The 27,206-nt window shown below is 43.1% G+C and overlaps 2 protein-coding genes across 2 annotated transcripts in view; one reads left to right on the top strand and one right to left on the bottom strand.

The window, feature by feature from the left end:
- LOC141444285 (uncharacterized) overlaps positions 1–27,206 on the bottom strand; it is a 273,640-nt gene that overhangs the window by 69,062 nt on the left and 177,372 nt on the right. The gene's annotated exons all lie outside the window — the stretch shown is intronic.
- The window catches only part of LOC141444275 (ALK tyrosine kinase receptor-like), a 31,945-nt gene continuing 12,957 nt past the window's right edge, over positions 8,219–27,206 (top strand). Inside the window, exons 1-11 of the mRNA XM_074109766.1 lie at positions 8,219–8,316; positions 9,253–9,432; positions 10,146–10,291; positions 18,513–18,624; positions 20,856–20,957; positions 21,483–21,699; positions 23,175–23,390; positions 24,648–24,818; positions 25,201–25,395; positions 26,269–26,387; positions 26,854–26,960. Coding sequence (XP_073965867.1) covers positions 8,289–8,316; positions 9,253–9,432; positions 10,146–10,291; positions 18,513–18,624; positions 20,856–20,957; positions 21,483–21,699; positions 23,175–23,390; positions 24,648–24,818; positions 25,201–25,395; positions 26,269–26,387; positions 26,854–26,960 — 1,593 coding nt within the window. The 5' untranslated portion in view covers positions 8,219–8,288. The remainder of the gene's footprint in view (positions 8,317–9,252; positions 9,433–10,145; positions 10,292–18,512; positions 18,625–20,855; positions 20,958–21,482; positions 21,700–23,174; positions 23,391–24,647; positions 24,819–25,200; positions 25,396–26,268; positions 26,388–26,853; positions 26,961–27,206) is intronic.

Genomic DNA, 27,206 nt, shown 5'->3' with positions numbered 1-27,206 from the left:
GACAGACTGATGATCCTGTTTCCGGAATATTCTAGTAACTGTGTGAGAGAGATAGCACATGAAAGAGACAGACACTACTCGTTTCCGGAACATTCGAGATGTAGGTATGACGTCCTAGCTGGACTGTTCTCGAACTTTGTGGACCGATTCACCGGGGGTATATAAGCGGGTGAGGTTGCGGCGGAGTACAGTTTTCGAATGCGATACCGAGCGATAAACATCGAAGAGAATCAAAGTGACTTGTAAGTGAGTTTTAGAGTGCGAAATTACTGTGAACTGTTTTTAAGTGTTTTGTAAAGTTAACTAATAGTGTGAAAATAAATCCTACTCTTATTCATCGGTGTTAAAAGTGCTTTTCAATCACGAACCCACCCCACGAACGTAACATTTGGTGTCAGAAGTGGGATTGAAAATGCCGCTTACTCCGCGAGAAGAAGAGAAGGAGAGGATGCAGACCCGAAGCCGCGCCGCAGCTGGGGACCCTACAGACACCGCCGCACGTCAGATACAGCGGCGGCAGTATCCCCAAAGCCGGAAATAGACGTCAACGCGATTCTGGTCCTCCTGAAAGAACAGCTAGAAGGCAGGAGGAACAAGCTAGAAGGCAGGAGAACATGCTAGAAAGCAGGAGGAACAAGCTAGGATTCTACAGGAGGAACAAAAGAACCAGTTCGAACTCCTCCGTGAGGTACACGACGCAACCGCAGAATGGAAAAAGGAGATGGCTGAGGTCCAGGATAAAATGTGGCAGTTGACATTTAAAGTCGAAAATCACGAACAGCGCCTCAACGGTGTCAACGAAAAGGTAGAAGGCCACGAGAATCGCCTCCAGAAGTTGGAGATTAAAGTGGCCAACGGCACCACCAGTTTATCGGTGCACCAGCCACAGGAGGTGAAAAGTTAAAGTTACCACCATTGATGGTACCTCTTCATGGGCCGCATACAAGCACCAATTCGAGTTGGTTGCGGAAACGAATGGCTGGAGCAAGGATTATGCAAAAACGGCACTGAGTTTGGCGCTACGGGATGAAGCTCTCAGTATCTTGGAAACGTTGGGAAAGGATAAGACATATGACCGTCTCCTTGAAGCTCTAGAAGCACGCTTCGGTGACAGTCATCTAGAGCACGTCTACAGAGCTCAACTGAAGGACAGGACCAGGGTCGTAATGAGTCATTACAAAAGTGGGCCCTAGAAATAGAGAAACTGGTCCAAAAAGCATACCGAGATTCATCCTCTTTTTACGGATGGAATGCTAGTGCAGACATTCATAGATGGGATTCGAGACTTTGAAGTGAGGGCTGCTGTACGACTGGGTCACCACGGGAGTTTGAAGGATGCGCTTGCCCATGCCCTCGAGGTGGAAGCTGTACGTCAGGACCCAACAAGATCCTTCAGGGTGCGTTGAAGTTGCTGTCAGGGAGCCGATTGCTCCACCTCGAGAAACGGGACCTCGATGTTACAACTGCGGGGAACGAGGACACATGCAATCTGGCTGCCCGAAAAGATATTGGAGGCGACGAGACTCGGACCAAATGGAGAGGCCAGCAAGCCTGGTAATCCAGAGCGGCAGCAGCAGGGAAACGAGTAAAGCCAGGACTATGGGACGAGTGCTGGCTGGTGGTCAAAATGTCCCAGTTATGATCTCCCAGGCGAACAACGGCAACAGTCTGGCTGTTAAAGGAGAAATTGGTGGAGTGCCATGTCACCTTACTATCGACACCGGAGCTTCTCGGACTGTGATCAGTTCTCGACTGCTAAAACACCTGATCAGAGATCATCTAGTTCGACCAATGCATCTTCAGCTGCAAACGGCTACCGGCCAGAACATTTCCGTCCAAGGGGAGCAAGAAGTGTCAGTAAAGGTTGGAGAAAAGAGGTACTGGCACAAAGTCATCATTGCTGACATCGTAGACGACTGTATTATTGGTCTAGATTTTATGAGGAAGTACGATTGTAAGATCGACTTAAAAGGCGGCGTGCTGAAATTTGGGGCTTATGAAGTTCCTATGGAGGGTGAAGTGGGTGGACATGTCTTCTGCGCTAGAAGGACTACGCTTCAACCGAGATCGCAAGCCCTAGTTCCGGTGAAGTTGCCACATGGTGTGAGACAAGGATCTCATTCCTGCGTGTTAATAGAGAAAATAGCTGGCAGTAAGCCGTGGATACCAGCTCGCACAGTGGTAATGACGTCATCTGCAGCATTTATAAGGGTTCTTAATTTAAGTGACACTCAACACGTCCTAAGTAAAGGAACCCTTATGGGAACATGCGAGGCAATCTCTTGGATACGGAGTTGCCATGGGCCAAGCGAGAACAAGTTGCAAGAAGAAGTTGTGGATATTGGAAAATTATTGGCAAACTGCGAGAATGATCTCACGGAGGAAGAACTTCTAAAGGCGCGTAATCTACTAAAGCGCTATAGGAGTGTCTTCTCTGAACATGACAGTGATATCGGGAGAACTGGAGTAGTGCAGCACGAGATCGAAACTGGAGATGTCATGCCTATTCGACAGCGACCTCGGCGAGTTCCAGTAGCTCGAGAAAAAGAGGTCGAAGACATGATCAAGGAAATGAAGAGGGACAAAGTAATAGAACCGTCGACCAGCCCTTGGTGTTCTCCAGTAGTCTTGGTGAAAAGAAGGATGGCACTATGAGATTTTGCGTTGACTATCGTAGACTCAACGACGTGACCAAGAAGGACAGTTATCCATTGCCGAGGATAGACGACACTTTAGACACTTTAAACGGCATGAAATGGTTTTCCACCTTGGATTTGAAAAGTGGATACTGGCAAGTGGAATTAAGGACAAAGATAAAGAGAAAACAGCCTTCTCAACTGGTAAAGGACTTTGGCAGTTTAATGTTATGCCGTTTGGGTTGTGCAATGCACCGGCAACTTTTGAGAGGTTAATGGAGCAAATACTTGCCGGCCTCCTGGGTGATACTTGCCTAGTGTATCTGGATGACATCATAATGTAGGTAAAAATTTCGATGACCACCTTAAGAAACTGGAGCAAGTTTTGTCCAAGTTGCGTGACGCAAATTTAAAACTAAGTCCGAAGAAATGCTCATTCTTCAAGCGTAAGGTTAACTACTTGGGACATGTAATTTCATCAGAAGGCATCCAGACAGATCCTGAAAAGATAAGTGCAGTTAAGGACTGGCCCACACCGAAAGACAAGACAGCAGTGCGTGCCTTTTTAGGTCTTTGCTCGTACTATCGACGATTTGTGAAGAACTTCTCGGATATAGCAAAGCCTTTGCACCAGCTGACGGAAGAGAAACGATCATTTAATTGGATGATCAGTGTGCAGCAGCCTTCTCAGATCTCAAACAGAGACTTTGTGAAACACCGATTTTGGAATATCCCGACCCGGATAACGAGTTTGTTGTTGACACTGATGCAAGCAATACTGGCATCGGAGGAGTCTTGTCACAAAACAAAGGAGATCAGGAAGTTGTGATAGCCTATTTCAGTAAATCGTTATCGAAACCCGAGAGAAATTACTGCGTCACTCGGAGAGAATTGCTGGCAGTCGTTAAAACTTTGCAGCATTTCAGCAAATATTTGCTTGGACGCAAGTTCCGAATCAGGACTGACCATGCTGCTCTAAAGTGGTTGTTAGAGTTCAAGAACCCCGAGGGTCAGGTGGCACGCTGGATCGAACAACTGCAGGAATATGACTTTTCCATCGAGCATCGAAGTGGAAAGTCACATGGAAATGCAGATGCCCTCTCCGAAGGCCTTGTCCGGCATGACTGGCAAACACTGTTTAAGACAAGAGGATAAGGACTGCGTGAGAGATGTTAAGGACCGACACTGTTAGCGAGAATAATGGAGTGACGCTGTCATGCAAAGCACAACAGAGATCGTGACATAAAACCATTTACGACTGGATTAACGGTGGAATGCCCAAACCAAAGTGGTGTGAGGTAGCTCCGATGAGTACAGTGACCAAGAGCTACTGGGCGCAATGGGAAAGCCTGATTATGCACAATGGCGTACTGTGTAGGAAATGGGAGTCAGCGAACGGAAAGGATGCTCACCTTCAGTGGTCGTACCAAGAAAGAGAGTTAGCGTTGTTTTAAGATCTCTTTCATATGGGCATTTCGCGGGCATCTAGGAGTAAAAAGGACTCTGATGCAGATTCGACAACGCTTTTACTGGATACACTGTCGGGAGGATGTGGAAAGACTGGTGTAGGAAGTGTACTACTGCAGTGTCGCGTGGCAGATCATGGCCACAGGTGGGCGCAAAGTAGATAATGAGGTGCGCTGAAAGTTTATAATGGAGAGCACCGAAAGAATTGCTTTGGACGTCGCAGGCCCGTTCCCGATCTCTGACCGCGGAAACAAGTACATTCTTGTGGTCATGGACTATTTCACCAAATGGCCTGAAGTGTTTGCCATTCCAAATCAAGAGGCAGTCACCGTAGCGGAAACTGTAGTGGCGGAAGTTTTTGTCTTGAGATCCACAGCGATCAGGAAATTTTGAATCTCTGGTGTTTCAGGAGACTTGCGAGTCATGGGAATTCATAAAACTCGGACTACGTCCTATCATCCACAGTCAGACGGGATGGTCGAGAGATTCAATCAGACTCTGGAACGACATTTGGCCAAGGTAGTTGACAGCCATCAAAAAGATTGGGACAGGCATATTCCACTCTTTTTAATGTCATATCGGACCGCAGTTCACGAAAGCACGGCCGTGACACCTGCGTGTGCTAATTTTGGAAGAGAATTGCGGTTACCTGCGGATCTACTGACAGGACGACGACCTCCAGATGCACCAAAGACGATTTCAGAATATGCAAGTGAACTGCGAAATCGGATTGATGGTGTTCACAATCATGTTCGTGAACACGGACTGCAGGCCAGCGAAAGAAGATGAAGACCAGATATGACCGGAAGTCTAACCAGACGAGATTTGAGGAAGGATCGTTGGTGTGGCTACATAACCCTATGCGGAAAAAGGGGAAGTCCCCGAAATTGTCACCGAGTTGGGAAGGGCCGTACAAAAGTAGTCACTAGGATCAACGAGTACACATCCGGATACAGCGTAACGCGCGTAGCCCCTGTAAGATTGTTCATGTTGATCGGTTGGCCAAATACCATGGATCTAATGATGCTCACGAGCAGCATGTCTTAGGAGGGGGCAGTGTTACGACGGTGGGTTAGGTGCTAAACTTTGATCGTGTTTTCGTTTTTCGACACCATTGGAGGCGTTTTCAGCAGGCTGAAATACTGTTTCAGGCCGTTTCAGAGGACGCTCTATCACATATTAGTTTATCAAAAATTCACCCACCAAGTTACCGTCGTTTTCAGGCGCCTGAAACATGTTTTCAGTCCGTTTTCAGGCCACCCTCTATCCGATGACGCCATAACCTAAAAACCGTTTTCAGGCGTTTTCAGGACCCCTTATGGGCCTTTGGAGTACATTTCAGTATATGGCGAAATTTTCAATAGGAGTGAAAGAGATAGCACGATTAGAAAGAGACAGCTATACTGAAAAAATTCGAGAAGGTGTGTGATAAGGATAGCCTATATGTGTGAGAGAAACAGACTGATGATCCTGTTTCCGGAATATTCTAGTAACTGTGTGAGAGAGATAGCACATGAAAGAGACAGACACTCTACTCGTTTCCGGAACATTCGAGATGTAGGTATGACGTCCTAGCTGGACTGTTCTCGAACTTTGTGGACCGATTCACCGGGGGTATATAAGCCGGGTGAGGTTGCGGCGGAGGACAGTTTTCGAATGCGATACCGAGCGATAAACATCGAAGAGAATCAAAGCGACTTGTAAGTGAGTTTTAGAGTGCGAAATTACTGTGAACTGTTTTAAGTGTTTTGTAAAGTTAACTAATAGTGTGAAAATAAATCCTACTCTTATTCATCGGTGTTAAAAGTGCTTTTCAATCACGAACCCACCCCACGAACGTAACAGTACAATACCTAGACACACAAGGCACATGAAACCAAAACTGTCTTAACTCAAAATTTGGGGCTTTTGAGTTAAGTGTATACAGAAAAATCTAGAAAAAATGCTCAAAACCCACGAGCCATGAGTCACGACAGTTTTTGATTTCATGTGCGATATACATTATACTCACAAACTTTCATATTTAACATATTTGTAATACCTATTAGTACGATAGATGCGAAAGATTGTATGTTTGTTACTCCTTCACGCTAAAACGACTGGAGGGATTTGGATGAAATTTGGCAAGTACGTAACTACTTTTTATAGTATACGGCACAAATTGCCATCTATAGTAATTAAAATATCCTTACGTGTATAGCGGGTATGATCCACACTTCGCCGGGGCTACTCCGCTGAGCCACCGACACCTCGCTGTAGTCCCGGATGGCGCGCGTCGTGTCGATGTAGGACCAGCCGCCGCCCCCATGCTGGCCTTGACCTTCGTTGGTGTTGCCACCTAAAACAGACATTTATAGAGTAACACTTGCCAGCTGGGGCGTGCATTGAGGGTAGGCAGTGTTAGTGTTCAAGTGTTGCCTACGCTGTTGCGTGCGATGGGCTGGCGCGATGCTGCAGGCGGAAACTAGCAACTATCTACCCTGGGATTGACTCACTGCAGGCCAAACCTTGCCAGTATTTTAGGGGCCATCGATAATACGTCACACCCATTTTTATCATTTTTAGCATCCCCTACCCGTTGTCACATGTTGTTCAGCGGTGAAGTTTTTGCTTTTATTTATTTTATCCATACTAATATTATAAATGCGAAAGTGTGTGTGTTTGTATGTTTGTCCGTTTTTCTCGTCGAAACGGAGCGACGGATCGACGTGATTTTTGGTATAGAGATAGTTTATGGGCCAGAGAGTGATATAGGCTACTTTTATCCCGGAAAAATGCACAGTTCCCGAGGGAACAGCGCGCGATAACCGAATTCCACGCGGGCGAAGCCGCGGGCAAAAGCTAGTAATCTAATAAAATTATGTCGCTGTGTAGTGCATGAAACAATGCTAAATCGCGCTTTCGAGATTGTTCCTAGGCAGGTGCCAAATTTGAATAAATTGACATTCGCCGAGCAACAGTTGTTTGATCCACGCTGCTGGACTTGGGACAATATCGAAATGTGTTTTAAATAGTGAGATGCATCTCTTTCTAATGATTTAAGTATGTCACTTTGAAATACGTCTAAGCACGCGTGTTCGAAGAAACCAGAACCAAACAACTTACCAATCCAACCTCCTCCCCCTCCGCCCCGTAAGCACCCGCCTCCGCCGCGCGAAGCCCAAGCCCCGTGGGCGCCTCCGGCGCAGGCCAGGCCGCCAACAGCGCCCTCTTCCAGCGAAGCCCCGCGGATCAGCTCGAAGCCCGGCGTGAGGGGACCAGCACGCGACACCCAGCCACCACCCGCACCTGAATAGAGTTGAGTGTTTACATCGGACTATTGAGGTATTTTCAGGCAATGAGAAAACCAGCGCGCGACACCCAGTCACCGCCCGCACCTGAATAGAGTTGAGTGTTTACATCGGACTATTGAAGTATTTTTAGGCAATGAGAAAACCAGCGCGCAACACCCAGTCACCGCCCGCACCTTAATAGAGTTGAGTGTTTACATCGGACTATTGAAGTATTTTCAGGCAATGAGAAAACCAGCGCGCGACACCTCAAAGTATTTTACCCTGTGAATCGAATATGTGTAATAATGTCTCTCTTTCTCTTTTCTTCAGATGAAATATTTGTTTATTAAATACAAGTACCTGGGCGACCGAGCTGCTCGCTCGGGCTATAACTCAGTAACCAGTGTTTTTCCAGAGATGAGACCAAGCTGGATCGATTTTTCATCCCCGAAACCCCTACATACCAAATTTCATCGAAATCGTTGGAGCCGTTTTCGAGATCCCGAAATTTTATATTATATATATATATATATATATCAAGAATTGCTCGTTTAAAGGTATAAGATTTAAAAGCGTGAAACGTGTTTGCAGCGGTGTTCATTCAAACTAATGAAATTGCTGAAATATCATGAAATCAAATAAAATATTTACAGGCTTTAACAATAATAAACACATAAATATAGTAAAATACATCTTCACACCTAAAAAGGCTTTATCGCTAAGACTGAGAACCTATAGTATAATAGCATATAGGTTTTATAAGCTTTACAATAATTCGTTCCCAGGTTGACAAAGAAGGCAGCACATACACTACTCGTGGCGGGTGGGGCGGCGTCTCTCTGTGGGGGCCTTCCGGGATGATGGTTCCCAGCACGCCCGCCCTGCCACTAACGCCACGCCGGAGTCTGGCTACATGTACGGACAGCCTGGACGGACGTCTGGTAAGAATGAGAAGTTTCTAAAACTATCAGGTTTTCTTGGGGGTTGAATCGCTTTTGAGGAGTTAAGACTAGGTCCTTGCTTTGTTTACTTGTTTTTAGTTTCAGATTTTATATCAGGACATTTTATGTCACATTTTATGACATGTAACTCATGCTACTGATTAATTCAATAACCAAATTAGCCAATCACAAGCAAGACTGTAACCTCAAATGGACCTCACGACGATACCACCACCATCTGGCGATATTGCTCCTGTCATCTTTCATCACCTTAATACTGGAAATACTTCATTAGTCCGATGTAAACACTCAACTCTATTCAGGTGCGGGCGCTCGCTGTGACACGCGCTGTTTCTTCTCATTTGTCTGAAAATACTCTATAGTCCGATGTAAACACTCAACACTCTATTCAGGTGGCGGCGGTGGCTGGGTGTCGCGCGCTGGTCTTCTCATTGCCTGAAAATACTTCAATAGTCGATGTAAACACTCAACTCTATTCAGGTGCGGGTGGTGGCTGGTGTCGCGCGCTGGTTTCTCATTGCCTGAAAATACTTCAATAGTCGATGTAAACACTCACTCTCTATAAGGTGCGGGCGGTGACTGGGTGTCGCGCGCTGGTTTTCTCATTGCCTGAAAATACTAATAGTCGATGTAAACACTCAACTCTATTCAGGTGCGGGCGGTGGCTGCGCTGGTTCCGCTGTTTTCTCATTGCCTTGAAATACTTCAATAGTCCGTTGTAAACACTAAACTCTATTCAGGTGCGGGTGGTGGCTGGGTGTTGCGCGCTGGTTTTCTCATTGCTGAAAATACTTCAATAGTCCGATGTAAACACTCAACTCTATTCAGGTGCGGGCGGTGACTGGGTGTCGCCGCTGGTTTTCTCATTGCCTGAAAATACCTCAATAGTCCGATGTAACACTCAACTCTATTCAGGTGCGGGTGGTGGCTGGGTGTCGCGTGCTGGTCCCCTCACGCCGGGCTTCGAGCTGATCCGCGGGGCTTCGCTGGAAGAGGGCGCTGTTGGCGGCCTGGCCTGCGCCGGAGGCGCCCACGGGGGCTTCGGCGGCGGCGGAGGCGGGTGCTTACGGGGCGGAGGGGGAGGAGGTTGGATTGGTAAGTTGTTTGGTTCTGGTTTCTTCGAACACGCGTGCTTAGACGTATTTCAAAGTGACATACTTAAATCATTAGAAAGAGATGCATCTCACTATTTAAAACACATTTCGATATTGTCCCAAGTCCAGCAGCGTGGATCAAACAACTGTTGCTCGGCGAATGTCAATTTATTCAAATTTGGCACCTTATTTATACTGCCTAGGAACAATCTCGAAAGCGCGATTCAGCATTGTTTTCATGCACTACACAGCGACATAATTTTATTAGATTACTAGCTTTTGCCCGCGGCTTCGCCCGCGTGGAATTCGGTTATCGCGCGCTGTTCCCTCGGGAACTGTGCATTTTTCCGGGATAAAAGTAGCCTATATCACTCTCTGGCCCATAAACTATCTCTATACCAAAAATCACGTCGATCCGTCGCTCCGTTTCGACGTGAAAAACGGACAAACATACAAACACACACACTTCACCGCTGAACAACATGTGACAACGGGTAGGGGATGCTAAAAATGATAAAAATGGGTGTGACGTATTATCGATGGCCCCTAAAATACTGGCAATATTTAGCCTGCAGTGAGTCACTCCCAGGGTAGATAGTTGCTAGTTTGCGCCTGCAGCATCGCAACAGCGTAGGCAACACTTGAACACTAACACTGCCTACCCTCAATGCACGCCCCAGCTGGCAAGTGTTACTCTATAAATGTCTGTTTTAGGTGGCAACACCAACGAAGGTCAAGGCCAGCATGGGGGCGGCGGCTGGTCCTACATCGACACGACGCGCGCCATCCGGGACTACAGCGAGGTGTCGGTGGCTCAGCGGAGTAGCCCCGGCGAAGTGTGGATCATACCCGCTATACACGTAAGGATATTTTAATTACTATAGACGGCAATTTGTGCCGTTTACTATAAATAGTAGTTACTTGCCAAATTTCATCCAAATCCCTCCAGTCGTTTTAGCGTGAAGGAGTAACAAAACAAACATACAATCTTTCGCATCTATCCTACTAATAGGTATTACAAATATGTTAAATATGAAAGTTTGTGAGTATAATGTATATCGCACATGAATTCAAAAACTGTCGTGACTCATGGCTCGTGGGGTTTGAGCATTTTTTCTAGATTTTTCTGTATACACTTAACTCAAAAGCCCCAAATTTTGAGTTAAGACAGTTTTTGATGTCATGTGCCTTGTGTGTCTAGGTATTGTACGTTTGCTCCTTCACAAAATTACTTCACGAAATTTCAACCGGGTTTAGTAGTGCCAGGTGCCAGTCAATGAAGAACTTTGATTTAATTTTTGGGAATTCCCATGGGAATTAAGTAGAATCCCAAAACTTCAATTCAACTGCCGGATCTACGGTTTACGCGTGCGAAGCCGCGGGTAAACATTATGTAATACAGTATTACATAGTAATCTGTTCACTCACGAAGGAGCGCCTCCACGGCTTCTTATCTCTCTCTCTCTTCTTAATGTGCTTCTTATCAATGTGCAAATAAAACCTCGTACTTACACGCAGCCCCGGGTTTTTTCGAAAACCGGGGCAAACGTTGATGGTGGCGCCCCCTCCTTCAGTGCTTGAGAAAAACTGTTAAAACTGCCAATGAGTAGCATTTTTCTTCTTTTCTTCTTCATTTCTTGTCTCAAGGATTTGGCGCCCCCATGAAACTGCCGCCCGGGGCAAATGTCCCGATTTGCCCCCCCTTAGATCCGGGCTGCTTACACGTTGTCTAAGTGTGCGTGACTGACGGTACGGACACTAAAAAATGCCACATTCGAGCTACGGAACATTCTTTTCATACGGATATGTTTCATTTTTAATATCAATAGTAGTAATATAGTTGGACGCGGCATTATACATACACATACATAACACAACCATTTGATTATATTTTATATATGTCTTGCTCCTGGGGATTGAGTAACGCATCGGACCTCAAAGGAAGACACGTCGCGATAATGACGTACTGGCAACGCGCGCTGTCTATTTGAAAAAAGGAAGAAAAAGAGAGTCGGTTGAGATTTTGACGGTGATGGCGGCCGCCGTGTGATATAATATTAATTGGTTTTAAAAATAATAAGAACTATTGGTGAAGAAGTGAGTTTTTGCGGACACTGCGGACTATTTTTGGGGTAAGCTTAGGGAATTATTTTATGTATATTGTTTTTGTTTTTACACTTTTTTTGTTGGTTTAAATTTCACACGGGAAACTAAAGAAAGCGAAAGGTAAATAGCCTTTGAACCAGTGCACCCAAAGGCCATAGATGTTTAATTAACATTCTTTGGTCACTTCGAACCGGATATTTGTGTTAATTTATCTTTCGGTTTCTTTAATTTCTTACATAAAACTCACAACTATTGGTTGCGGTAGGTATTTTTGCGGTGTTCTAAGTATAGTAAGTCCATTCGAGCGGTCGAATGAGAATTTACTGTACTTATGGACTGAACTGACGATTACACTACACATACTGTTTAGCGGTAAATAATATGTGATAGGCGTTAGTTTCAAAATATTTTTATTTATCATCCCTCCCATATTTTAATAGATACACGACACTGGAGTTTCAGTTTTAGGTACAATTCCACATACTTACATTTATCACCGGTGCGTGCAATTGGTTAATATAGCGGCTGTTATTTATTGGTATTTGGGATGAAACATATTTAGTAGTTGAAGTAAATTTAGTTTTACCATCAGTGGTTTTACCAGTGAAATTGTATAGTTTTTTTAATTTTTACAAGTAAAACAGTTTGGTTTTTTAGTGCGGCGGATATTATACTTAAAATTCGCCCGTTCTTATAAGCAAGCGTGGCCTAGCGGGAAAGTGCTCGCTTTCTATGGTTGATGTTGATGGTTCGAGTCCGAAGTGGACATTGATATTTTTGTTTTTTATTTTTTTGTTGTTTTATTTAATTATCGGTCTGGAGTGTTAACTAGCGGCATTTAAGTACTTTTTGGGATAAAAAACTTAAAAATTGATTGATAATTTTCAGTTTCAAAGGTTATTGTGTCTGTTGGGGTTTTGTTGTATTTATATAATTCTATTTTGCCAATTATCAGTAAAAATGACGGCGGCTAGGAAGGTACTATTAACGCAAATGAAATATGATATGGCTGCTCAAAGTATAGACTTCCTAGAATCTCTTGCAAAGATTAAAGATTTTACCTCAGAACAGGAAAATGATTTTTTGGTGCGGTTTCATGATTTGGACAAATCATTTGAAATATTTGTCGAGATGAATTTAGAACTGCGACTTCAAGGGGAAGAAGATGCAATTCAAGCATTTGAAAAGGCTTATGAGGAGTATAGTACTAAATATTATTTTATAAAACGAAGACATCTCGATATTAAGGAGAAACGTCCAAAAACTGGTAGTAGTGAGGTGAAACATAATAGCGGGGCTAGTTCAAAGGTGGTTTTACCTCGTTTACAAATACCAACCTTTTCGGGAAAACTCGAAGAGTATGTGCCGTTTATGGAATTGTTTCAGTCATTAGTGGGTGATGACGCATCTTTGTCGAATACTGAAAGGATGTATTATTTAGTGGGGTCTTTATTGGGGGAACCGAAATCTTTAATACAGCATTTGTCAGTTACTGGGGATAATTATTCGATTGCGGTAGATTTGCTTAATTCGCGGTATAATAATAAGCGGTTATTAGCGGACAGGTTGTTGCACAATTTGTTGAGTGCTTCACAAGTGAGCTCTAAAAACTTAGGCGGTCTCAAAATGTTTTTAAATACTTTGATGGAAAGTACAAAGGCATTAGAAAAAATGAATTTCCCTGTCGATTCGTGGTCTTACTTGTTGTTTTATATTAATTTTCAAAAATTGGACGGCCATTTGAAAAAACATTTTGAAGACAAGTTTGCGGACGACAGTGAGGAATTGCCCACTTTTTCTAAATTTTTAAAGTTTATAGAAACTGAGGTTCGGATTTTGGAGTCTAGTATGGAGCTACAACCACATGCTGTAGCTGTCAGACGTAGCGGACCGAACCAGGCAGTGAGGGCTCATGCAGTGGTTCAGTATGCGGGTTCCCTTTGTAAATTATGCGGTAAAGGCGGACATTTCATTGCCAAGTGTGACAAGTTCTTAGCTATGAAACCCACAATTCGGAAACGTCAAGTTGTTGCACTTAATTTGTGTTTTAAATGTTTGAACGGTCACAACATAAATCAATGCAATTATAATAAAAACTGTTACATGTGCAACTCACCCAAACATCATTCGTTGTTGCATTTTGACCTTCCTGCTGCGGTGCCGGAGCGTCAACAACGACAGGTTTCGAATAATGTTTCGCATGAGAATTCTAATAATGGGCAGGTAGGTAGGGTGCCTCGGGAACCTACTATGCTTGCATCGAACGTTCCACTGACGAGTCCGTCTCCATCCAGTGCCCTACCAGAAAACGCGGCTTCTGGAGTCACTGGACTGATGGCGTCACACGTCAGTGAGACGAATATGTATCAGCGTACGGTGTTACTCGCAACGGCGATCGTGCGCGTTCTCGATAGTAGCGGAAACTACCAGGAGGCACGGGCCTTACTGGACGGCGGTAGTCAGAGTACGTTTATTTCGGAGATATGTGTCAATAGATTAGGTTTAAAGCGGTTTAAATCTAATATGGTAGCAGTCACGGGACTGAGTGGCACTCCTGTAAGCGGTTGCAGAGGTCAGGTTAATTTAACCATAGCTCCGAAATATGCGAATTTACCTACGCTAGTGACTAGTGCTACGGTTTTGGGTAAAATTACACATAATTTGCCCAGTTTTTCATTATCACCTCAACTGGCGGAAATTATCAGGGACTGAATCTTGCGGATGAACAGTTCTACCTCAGTCGGGAGGTTGACATTTTAATCGGTGCGGATCTACTAGGGGATATTTTATTAGGCGGTGGATGTCTTAAGATCAATAATCATCTTCCTCGAGCGATGAATACGGTGTTCGGTCATGTTTTAACAGGTCCTGTGACGTTTGCGGTATTAAATCCATATCCTCAAGCCACTCATTTCTCTCAGACCTTCTTTTGTAAAACTACCACGGATACGGACCAACTTTTGGAACGATTCTGGGAAGTAGAAAACATACCAGACAAGGTCAAGGACCCCAAAGATTTGGAATGCGAGTTGGTCTTCCAACGTACTCATCAGCGCGATGAGACTGGAAGATATTCTGTGCGGTTGCCTTTTTTATCGGATGGGCCACAACTTGGAAATTCGATACCATTGGCTAAGAAGCGGTTCATGGCAATGGAAAAACGGCTTCAATTAAATGAAAGTTTTCGTAAAAAATACGTAGATTTCATGCGGGAATATTTAGATACAGGTCATATGTCTCTATGTGACGGTACACCAGAAGACTATGCTTTGATAGGGGTTATATTATTCCACATCATGGAATATTTAAACAAGATTCCGATAAACTGAGGGTAGTATTTGATGCAAGTTGTGCTACCAGCAACGGGTTTCTCTAAATGATTGCTTGCATGCGGGACCTAAACTGCAGCGTGATATTGCGGAGATCATCTGCAGATTTCGGTTACACGAATATGTTTTCACAACGGATATAAGAATGATGTTCAGACAGATTTTGATTGATGAAGCGGACCGGCGTTATCAGCTTATCTTCTGGAGAGAATCACCGGATTCACCTTTGCTTCTTTACCGGCTTAACACGGTGACATATGGTATGAAATCTAGCCCATACCTGGCAATTCGGGCTTTGAGGCAGCTGGCAGAGGATGAGGAGTCGCGATATCCGACGGCGGCGCGGTTTCTTCGTTCCTCAGTCTACATGGATGACATTTTGGCCGGATCCGACACTCCAGAGGGGGCAGGCCAGTTAAAGCAGGAGTTGACGGACTTATTGCGCTCAGGCGGTTTTGAGTTAAGCAAATGGACGTCAAATTGCAAGGAACTTTTACATGATGTACCAGCAGAACATTTGGAAAAACCTCGGGTTTTTGATAGTGCAGAGGGATTGGAATTCTTTAAAATTTTGGGCATTCAGTGGGACTCTAATTGCGATAGTTTCTCGTATCATACAAAACTTGATGGCACAAATAGCTGTTCAAAACGTTCAATTTTGTCGACATTAGCTAGGACCTTTGACCCATTGGGATGGATTACTCCTGTGATATTTCGAGGCAAGGTTCTCATGCAGAAGTTATGGTTACTAAAATTGTCGTGGGACGATGTTCCGCCTGCTGATGTTAGCGAGGAATGGCTTGGTATAGTGGGAGACTTGTCTACAATGTCACAACTTCAGATAGAACGTTTTATTTTGAAAGATACTAAGGTTTGTTCTCTCCACGGCTTCTCAGATGCATCAGAACTCGGGTATAGTGCAGCGGTTTATCTGAGAACTGTGGGACTTAACGGGGAGGTAAAAGTTAGTTTGGTAATGGCTAAATCTCGGGTGGCTCCGGTCAAATCGAAACTAACCATTCCAAAACTTGAACTTAGCGGTGCGGCTTTACTAGTGCGGCTATTAAAGTATGTTGTGGAAGCTCTCAAAGACGAAGTAGTTGTTAAAGAAAATTTTGGGTGGTCTGACAGTACGATCGTCCTGTCATGGTTGCGGTTATCTCCTCACTTGTTACAGACATTCGAAGGTAACCGTGTGTCACAAATAGTTAATTGCGGATTAAATATAACTTGGCGACACCTGCCTTCGGAGATGAACCCAGCTGATGTTGCGAGTCGGGGTTGTCGCGCATCAGAGTTACTGGATCATTCTTTGTGGTGGGGACCTACTTGGCTAGCGGGTGATACAAAAACTTGGCCTAAGAATATAATTGATAAAGCGGAAAACGACTTACCTGGCTTACGGAAAATAAGCGTTAAAGTGTTAACGGGATTAACAGAGACGGACTCTGTATTCACTCGTTTTAGTAATTTAAATATGCTACTTGCGGTTGTGGCATATTGCTTTCGGTTTGTTCGTAATGCTAAAAATCCGAGCACCAAATTTGTAGGCGCACTGACGGTTTCAGAGCGACGCTTTGCTTTAGACCGACTAATAAAAATTATACAAAACGCGGAATTTGCTGAAGACATTAATTGCTTAAACCGGGGAAGACTATGTTCCAAGCGGTTGCGTCGGCTCGGGCCTTTTATAAGTGATGATGGTTTATTGCGCGTTGGAGGTCGCTTGGAGCATTCGAGTCTGTCTTTCGGCAAAAGGCATCCTGTTATTTTACCAAAGCGTCACCCTTTAGTTAATTTGATTGTGGATCACTTTCATATACTATATTGCCACGCAGGTGCTACCGTTTTACTGGCTGTATTACAGAAACAATTTTGGATTATTTCGGCGACACAAGTCATTCGTACACGCATTTTCAAATGCATAAAATGTTTTAGAACCAAAGCTCGACCTACAGAGCCGATGATGGCGGCATTGCCCAGTGATAGGGTAAACGCGACGGGAGTTTTTCATACCGTGCAAACGGATTTTGCCGGTCCTTTCATTATAAAGCATTCGCGGGTACGGAACGCTAAAACACTGAAAGCGTATCTTTGTGTTTTCATTTGCTCCTCATCCAAATGCGTTCATTTAGAATGCGTCACGGACCTTTCAACTGAAGGATTTCTTGCGGCTTTGACACGATTCACATCTCGACGCGGTCTTCCGAGTGTGATCCGTTCAGATTGCGGGACCAACTATGTTGGCACGAACAGGCATTTGGACGAGGTGCAAAAATACTTGGCTTCTCGGGAAGCCCAACAGGGGATCACTAGTGGAGCAGCTAAACAAAATATATCGTGGCGTTTCAACGTTCCTGCAGCGCCACATTTCGGAGGTTTATTTGAAGCTACGGTTAAATCAGCAAAGACCTTATTACGGCGGGTCATAGGTGATCAGGTGTTAACGCACGATGAATTGGTAACAGTATTCACTAGAATCGAAGCGGTTTTGAATTGTCGTCCATTGTGTCCCTTGTCCCAAGATCCCAATGATTTTGAGGTTCTGACACCTGCGCACTTTCTTATAGGTAGACCATTACTTTCGATTCCCGAGTATAATCTTGAAGATATACCCAATTCGCGGCTAAATCGTTTTAACTTAATTAAAGCTATGTGCCAACGTATTTGGAGAAAATGGAGTGATCAATATTTGCATTCACTTCAAATGCGAAGGAAATGGACATGTCCAACAGATTCACCTAAACTGGGTGATCTGGTTTTGATTAAAGAGGAGAATTTGCCTCCTCTTAAATGGAGATTGGGTAGAATTGAAACTCTACTACCGGGGAGTGATGGGGTTGTTCGAGTAGTAAAACTTAAAACCTCAACAGGCACGATGATGCGTCCAGTGGTTAAGATTTGTAGGCTTCCTTTTGATGACTAAGTTGCTAATCTGTTTATTCTATTAGTTAAGTTTTGTTTATTTTTTGGTTATAAGTTCTGCGTTAAAGCGGTTTATTACCAGCACTAAGCGGTTTCTTATATTATTCGGTTTGATAAAGGCTTTAGCCTTTCTCGGGCGGGGGTATGTTTCATTTTTAATATCAATAGTAGTAATATAGTTGGACGCGGCATTATACATACACACACATAACACAACACATTTGATTATATTTTATATATGTCTTGCTCCTGGGGATTGAGTAACGCATCGGACCTCAAAGGAAGACACGTCGCGATAATGACGTACTGGCAACGCGCGCTGTCTATTTGAAAAAAGGAAGAAAAAAGAAGAGTTCGCTTGAGATTTTGACGGTGATGGCGGCCGCCGTGTGATAAAAATATTAATTGGTTTTAAAAAATAATAAGAACTATTGGTGAAGAAGTGAGTTTTTGCGGACACTGCGGACTATTTTTGGGGTAAGCTTAGGGAATTATTTTATGTATATTGTTTTTGTTTTTACACTTTTTTTGTTGATTAAATTTCACACGGGAAACTAAAGAAAGCGAAAGGTAAATAGCCTTTGAACCAGTGCACCCAAAGGCCATAGATGTTTAATTAACAGGATACGTTTACAACTACAATTATAAAATGTGGAGGGGCACTCCTTCGTTAGTGAACAGCTGTAGGATAAACATAGTTAGTATTCCATATTATTTCCAGGACTGCGGCTGCGCGTACCGCTGCGTGGCGCTGAACGAATTACGCAGCGAGACGCGCTGCTACTGCCCCTCCACCTGGACCACGGACGCCACGGACCCCACCAAGTGTATCCGTACGTACTCTAGCATACGAGCCTCCATCGCAAGGGGACAATGAGGGCTATCGTTTTTTGTCTCACTAGATGGCGCACTGTTGCGTGAGGTTTTTAAGTATGGCTTTCAAAGTCTGTTATTACGGGCGTGAAAACAAAGTTTAGATTAAAATCATATTTAATACACTTAAAACCGTACCATAAAAATATCGAGCATGCCACAGTGTTGCATAGTCCCCGTTTTGTTCGGAAAAAAGGGAGGACAAAGGTTTTCGAAAGACAAAACTGTCTCAAAACACAGACATTCATTGCCCCGGAACGCATATTTGCCATAATCAATTTCCGATATTGCAAAATATTCACAAAATTATTCTAATTATAAATAAACCCGCGTAGCTCACCCAAAAACTATGAAATTTGACATTTCGGAAAACTCAACTCAACAAACTAGCGCCTCTAGTGACGAATTCATACGCGATAGCCCTCATTGTCGTTTTATAGGTTTGCAAGCAGGCCCTGATTTTTTTTTATTTGACTGGATGGCAAACGAGCAAGTGGGTCTCCTGATGGTAAGAGCCAACCAAACCAAAGGTATTGCAGATGCGTTGCCAACCTAGAGGCCTAAGATGGGATACCTCAAGTGCCAGTAATTTCACCGGCTGTCTTACTCTCCACGCCGAAACACAACAGTGCAAGCACTGAAGCTTCACGGGAGGATTAGCGAGCAAGATGGTGGTAGCAATCCGGGCGGACCTCGCACAAGGTCCTACCACCTGCGAAACCTGCTGATTTACCCGCAGGCAATAAGGCTTAGAGCCTCGGGCGCAAGGACCAAGGGGGCTGCTGAGTGAGAATAGGTGGTTTGAGTGAGAAAAAGAGGTCATTAGATCAGTGAATAGGGATGACGACTGGGTTAAAAATATATCATTTTATTTAGTCCGACAGTTAGATTATGGAAAAATTTTGGACGCGTATTTTTTGGTTTATCAGATTATTAAAAATCGACAAAGGTATAGTTAGATCATCTAACTTCCGGAGTGGGGGCTTGTGACGTCACTATTAGGTAAAAATCGTACCATATAGTGACATCAGTCGAAACTTCTAAAGAAGCACTGTATCCTCGTCATTTTTTGTTTGTCAAACAAAAGAAAAAATAAGTGTATCTACAATATTTTATTTTTTAATTATCTAACTGACGGACTAAACAGTTTTTTTTAGTCGTCTAGCCTATTATTGTTGCCGGGAAGGGGGGGCTTTAGTGCATATTCATAGTTAGCCCAGGGCGGTTAGAACTCTAAATGAGACACTGTTTGCGAGGGGAGGAGAAGTGAAACAAAATAATGAGGGCTAATTGATAGGCGAAATATCGCTAGATGGCGTTAGTATCGTGAGGTGAGCCTTACGATACTAACGCCATCCGCCACCGTGAGCCGCGGGTTCACGGTGGATGCAGGCCGCTGCCAACCGAAGCGACTGGAGGTCTATGGGGGAGGCCTATGTCCAACAGTGGACGTCCTACGGCTGAGATGATCATGATGATGACTAACGCCATCTAGCGATGTCTCATTGCGGCTGCCGGCTGCGAAATAAATACCCCAGTCACCTAACACCTTTGCTCTAAGTAAAATCAACATTAATTCAAATAAACATTTTTTTGCATTAAAAATTAGGTCAGGTAGTAATTTGAAAATATATTCTTCAATAATCCACCAAAATTTACCATTGCGACAGTAAATTTTTATAAAAAATAATCTTTAATAATTCTGTAAACATCAGGCCAAATTGCTATAAGCCTATTTACGTCTATGGTAAAAAAAATGTTTTTTTATTGTACCATTTTGTCGGCATAGTTTTAGTTTACATATATATAATGGTGCAAAATTACAGCTTTCTAGCATTGATAGTCCCTGAGCAAAGCAGACAGACATGGCGAAACTAAAAGGGTTCCGTTTTTGGCATTTTGGCTACGGAACCCTAAAAACGTTATTTTTTTTCCTAATATAAATCAAGACATTTTTTTTTTTTTTTTTTTTTTTTTTACGACTGCAAGCACTGCTGCTTCACGGCAGATTAGCGAGCAAGATGGTGGTAGCAATCCGGGCGGACCTTGCACAAGGTCCTACCACCTGCAAGACATATTACAAAAATAATCACTTTAGTGGTTTTTTTATTTAAATTTCCTGTTAGATATGTTGGTAGGATTTCGCGTCGACGGATGTGGGTCTCCCTTATCCAGAACTTGTTTGTTACAGTGCAAGAAGCGTGGCCAACACTGTCGTATATTCTGGCGTGGACGCTGGTTATAGTCGTCTCTGTCGTGGGCATCGGTATTGTGTGCGGCTGCCTTTACTTGTGTAAGTAGCACGTTGAGTCATAAGAATAAAGACACAAGTAGCCTTGACAACAGTGACACTTACTACTTTGAGTCTACTTTTAACCCAAAAAAACTGAAAATAAACTATAAATAACCAACAAAAAGTTGGAAAACTCCCGACTTCGTCACTTCAAAGTTCAATATCTCAAAAACGGCTGAACCGATTTTGATGAAATATGTCTAAGAACTACTGAACTATCGCTAGGAAACCTGATTACAAATAAAAAACCGCATTCAAATCGGTCTACCCGTTTAAGAGCTACGATGCCAGACAGACAGACAGACATAGCGGTCAAACTTATAACACCCCTCTTTTTGCGTTGGGGGTTAAAAACATATATTTAACACCCAAGACTCGAGAAAAAACATTCGTATTTTTCACGCAAATATCTGCCCCGCCCGACGGGGAATCGAACCCGGGCCCTGCTTCGCAGTCAGGTTCTCTAACCACTGGGCTATACCTGGTCGTCCAAACATGACATTTAAACAAATGAAATCTTTATAGATAACGCCTTTCAACGCCGCAAAGAGTCCGAACTCCGTCAGAAACATCTCCTCGAACAAGAGGTCCAGTTGCACCGCCTGCGGAACGCTCCCGGAGGGAACGAGAACCCTCTCAGCATGGCTTTCAACCCTCACTACGGGAGTGAGAGCATCCTGCCTCAGGGGATTGATGTGAGAGGACTGCCGCAGGTGTCTAGAGAGAGCTTGAAGCTGGTCAAGTAAGTATCCAGGGGAGCTACTACGAAATTCGTAAATCGAGTTTGTATCGTACCGTCCTTTTCACTCTCGTATTAAAAAATATTAGCGTCAGCGGGACGGCAAGATACGAAGTTCTAATTTTGCACTTCGTAGTACCTGACCTAAGTAGCTCCTGAGACGAGAGAGAGAAACTCTAACTGTCTCTCTTTCGTTATTGTCCCTTTGAAGTCAGCACCCGATTTTATTTTATTTTAAGCTAACCTTATGCTGGCACTTCACTTGGCATATTCGCAGAAATATTTGCGTGTGTGAAAGAGATGCACTATATTGTTGCTAGCGTGAGTGACGGAGATGTCATTAACGCAACGCGAATACGCAATACCAAGTGAAGTGCCAGCTTTAGCAACTATCGCAAAAACAAAAAATAAGTGAAATAAAAAGAAAGCATTTATTCATGACATCATGACATTAGAAAAAATAAAATAAACAAATAAAATAGATACATATCGTACCGTCAGAAACGGAAGTGGAGGAGCGGTTACTACGGTGCTCATAACCTAACCAACAAAAAGTTGGAAAACCCCCGACATTGTCAGTTCAAAATTCAATATCTCAAAAACATGTCTAAGAACGATTGCTAGAAAACCTGATTTCAAATAACCACCATCTGAGCCAACATCTACCAATTTTTAATATGTCCCTTGCGTAGAAAACCTGATTTCAAATAAAAAAAAACCGTATTCAAATCGGTCCACCCGTTTAAGAGCTACGGTGCCACAGACAGACACACAGACACACATAGCGGTCAAACTTATAACACCCCTCTTTTTGCGTCGGGGGTTAAAAATGATCTACATTACACACGACTCTACTGCAAAGTTAGGAATAAGAAAGCGTCTAGATCAGAGGTTCTCAAACTTATTTATATCTAACGCCCACTTTGAGAATCAGTTATTTTATTTTGTAGCGCCCCCCATTTTTTTTTCACCTTAAAAACCTCAATAACATATTAGTGTCGCCTAATGAAAGAAAAAAAGATAGAAAATGCGTTTATTGCCAACAATTAGGTAGGTAGGTATATAATAGATATTACACAAGAAGGGTACCTACAAAACTAAACAACTACAACTAAAGTTCGTGAGACCTGATTTCTAATGTTGTTATTGAAGGGGTTAATGAAGGCACAAAGGCGAAGTTTTTTCTGGGCCCCTTACCGACCCCCTCTATTAGGGGAAGATAATTTTGAGCAACACAACCGTTCAATCACGTTGCTGACTGTACGTACACTTAAAATCGTAAGCGTCAGGACCCCTAGACCAATGGAGATATTTGATGTTTAGAAAATACCAATATTTACTACCTATTTGCTACTATTTAATACCTAACTTAAAATAATTAGTACCTCGATAGACAATAAAAAAACGAGTATGAAAGTGGTCCAGACATCCTGACGTCACGTGTTTAAAAGGTCTTCATTTTTCTCTTTACTTCCCAGGGCACTTGGGCAGGGTGCATTCGGCGAGGTATATCAAGGGCTCTACCGGCACCGGTCCGGTAACGCGGTGGAAATGCCGGTCGCGGTAAAAACGCTGCCGGAACTCTCCACCGGACAGGCTGAGAGCGACTTCCTAATGGAAGCCGCCATCATGGCCAAGTTCAACCACCCCAATGTCGTCCATTTGATCGGCGTGTGCTTTGACAGCCATCCGAGGTAAGGCCTTTGTACAATACGAGTACAATAAATCTTTATTGAACACATAGTAAGCAGAACCAGTACAGAAAATACAGGTATACAGATACAGGTTGGCTTATTTAGATCGGTCAGTATGGGAAAGTCTGAAACTATAAGACATACGAAGATCTGTTCTTAGGAATCGGTTTTAATAACAAGAAAAACTGCATTCATACATTAAAGAAAAGTGGTTTGAATAAGCAGAGTTCAAACCCCGGCTCGCAACGAAATTCATATGCGGAATACATTTTATGCGGTGAAGGAAAACATCGTGAGGAAACCTGCACAAACCTGCAAAGCAATTCAATGGTGCGTGTGAAGTTCCCAATCCGCAAACTATGGTGTTCTGAGAGGAAGCAGTGGGTATAGGCATAAAAAAACTTTTACTCAGTTCGGGTATCGTACCCGGTCGTTTTGAAAAATAAAACATACCTACATTATATCTATTTGGTTATCGGTAGTAGGTCATAAGCAATCAATGTTACTAGAAGAAATAAAATGCATTGTATTTCATATTCTTTAATAATGTAAGATTTATTTTTCAAAACTTCCGCGTTCGATTCCCGAGCAGAATACCTACCAGTTTTTTTTAAATGTATGAATGCAGTTTTTCTTGTGTTACTATAAAATCGATGTCATGGTTCCTAAGAACAGATCTTTGTATGTCTTATAGTTTCAGACTTTCCCATACTGACCGATCTAAATGAGCCAGCCTGTATAACAGATTTTCCAAGGTAAGCAATAGGCGGCTTTATATGGTTTTGTATATCATCATCATCAGCTGGAAGACGTTCACTGGTTAACAAACGCCTCCCCCTTAGAATGCCACAATGAATGGATAACTCGCCACTCGCCACCTGGTGGGAGGCCTGCCAACGATTCGTCTTCCGGGTGCGCCACTCGAGGACTTTTCTCACCCAGCGCAGAGGTTATCTGTTCTTCGAGCAATGTGGCCCGCCCATTGCGACTTCAACTTGCATACTTCACACACACCATTGAATTACTTCGCAGGTTGTGCAGGTTACCACACGATGTTTTCCTTCACCGCAAAGCTCATCGTAAATTAGAAATGTAATTTCGCACATGAATTTCTAAAAACTCAGAGGTGCGCGCCGGGGTTTGAACTCACGATCCTCTGCTTAAGAGGCCACAGGTCAGACCACTAGGCCACCACGGGTTAAATAATTTGTAAATGCCTAAATTAAAGGATACCATTTATGCTCACCTTTGTCCCAGCAGGTTCATAGTCCTGGAACTCCTGGCGGGGGGAGACCTGAAGAACTTCCTGCGGGAGTCCCGGCCCAAGCCGGAGCGCGCGTCCGCTCTCACTATGAAAGACCTGCTGCTTTGTTCGCTGGATGTCTGCAAGGGTTGCCGGTACTTGGAAGCGAAGAGGTTCATACACAGGTACGTCATAAATCCCATTACTTATAAAAAACTCCCGTACTATAATTTAACCACCATTAAAAGATACTGACAGCACAAGTGAAAAAATATCTAATTCGAAAAATATTAAGTTTTATATAGAGTTTAACATCTGGTAGCACAGTGAACGCTTGTGTTGCTCTGCAGATGAGCTCTGGTTAAGTTCGAGACGCGTCAGTGTAGTGTGGTGGTGGTTATAGATGGGTTTGTGTGATTTGCGTGTTCTTACAGAGTGGAGGTGGAGGAACTGCATGAACACACATTCAATGTTTCGACTTGTATCGTATTAGCCTTGGGGTTAAATTATTTGACAAAACCTTCAAATCTGACAATTTTTCTCTACTTAACACCTACTGTTCTACAGGGACATAGCAGCGCGCAACTGCCTATTAACATCGCGCGGGCCCGGCCGCGTCGTGAAGATCGCAGACTTCGGCATGGCACGGGATATCTACAGGGCAGATTACTACAAGAAGGGCGGGAAGGCCATGCTGCCCATAAAGTGGATGCCGCCGGAAGCTTATATCGATGGCGTGTTTACTATAAAGACTGATGTTTGGTGAGTCTTATGAATGAACTTTTAGTTTACCGTACGGCCTCTTATCTTTCTATGTTTTATATAGTATGTTATATTGTACAAAAGAAAAGAAACAAAACACAATTACTCATGACTGAGTTACTCATACTAACCTTTCTAAATGGGTACTCAGTTAAATGTGTACATTGGAAAACAATTTAAAAAAGTAAGCAGTATAAACGTCGCATTAAAAATATTTATTAGGTACCTAACTTAACTTTCACCACAGAATAGATTAATTAGTACTTTTACGTTAATTAAGGACAAAGCTCCAGGTTTATAGTTTGTTATAAGCGTCCCGTTAGATGGCGCTGTTATCAATATCATCTTTTTGTGTGATATTTCATACGTTTTTTTTTACAATTGTCTACAAATATTAACTGCTGGAATACCGATGTGCACATGATTTTTTGACCCCATAGTAGAAATGAAAATATTCAGCCAATGGTGAGAACTACTTGATTTTCTAACTGCCAATTACAGCGGTACACTGACATAGGGTCTCACGCACAGCCAATAGGCAGCGCCATCTAGAGAAAATAGTTAGCTAGGCAGTTGGAGCAGAACGCCACATTTTTATTGTCCTTTCTTTATTTTTGTACAAAAATACAAATATTTGATGCATTTTGCAATGATTAAGTTTCAGCACTGAGTTTGTGTTTTAAGCTTGTAAGGTACTGAACTTTAATTACTAATAATATAATAAGACTTATGCTGAGTTAAGAAACTGTACTAATTATCTTTAGTTCGGAATTTTACAAGTGTCTATCTACTCGTATAATAGCTTTATTATTTGTTTTGTATTTTAATTTTTAAATAATAATTATTAAATTTATGTACCGTTTGCCTCCACAGGTCATTCGGAGTGCTCCTCTGGGAGGTGTTCTCTTTGGGTGTTATGCCGTATACGGGCTGCGCCAACCGCGAGGTCATGGACATGGTCTCCGGTGGAGGAAGACTCGAGAACCCCTACGGTACGTGTACGTCACGCTGAATAGTCAAACTATGGTTTTCTACACAGTTTTTTTTAATCTTAAGATTCTATGACCACGCGTACTGCTAATAAAAACAAGAACGAGTAATATAAGTAAAGTAGAAGTGTATATTGCTTCTTAAGCCTTTCCGACTAATTCGGAACTTAGGAGCCATGACGGTTGGCACCACACGTAGCAATTGGCGTATGAAAGCGATGGGGATTTTCAGCTGCTTACTCGGATTCCCCTGTGGTCCATTTTCTAGGACTCTTTAATCGTGTAAATCCACATCAGCGGAGTTGCGGATTTGAATTCCATCAGGCGATCCCAAAATATTCCTTTTTTTATCTTAGGTTATATTTTATCTATTTTCTACTCTAGGAACTTATTCCGTTGGTAGCAAAATACAGGCTTGTAAGGTATACCTCACTCTTCTTGTGAAACAATGTACTATTACTTGTCACAGGGTGTCCAATAGAGATCTACAGGCTGATGTGTGACTGCTGGAACCCCTCTCCTGCCGAGCGGCCGTCCTTCGCGACTATGTTTGACCACTTACAGCGGTTTTTACAGGTATGTGTCCAAATGATCTCCTGATAAGGGAAACGAACGGAACCGAACTGAAAACCAGAACAGACTGCAACTGCACCGGTCGATCGGTTTGATTTGTCATAAATTCTCACGCCACACACATGCTACTGCTTTTTGTAGCGATCTTCATGTCATTTCAGCGGTTATGGTTGTAATTATAGAACTAATTCATTTATTCATTTATCTATTCGAATTTAGGTATTGTTCCATTCGACGGTAGTTTAAAAT

Source organism: Choristoneura fumiferana, chromosome 29, assembly GCF_025370935.1.
Source record: "Choristoneura fumiferana chromosome 29, NRCan_CFum_1, whole genome shotgun sequence".
Classification (NCBI taxonomy): domain Eukaryota; kingdom Metazoa; phylum Arthropoda; class Insecta; order Lepidoptera; family Tortricidae; genus Choristoneura; species Choristoneura fumiferana.
The sequence above is the reverse complement of the archived record's forward strand: the minus strand, read 5'-3'. Positions and strand labels throughout refer to the sequence as shown.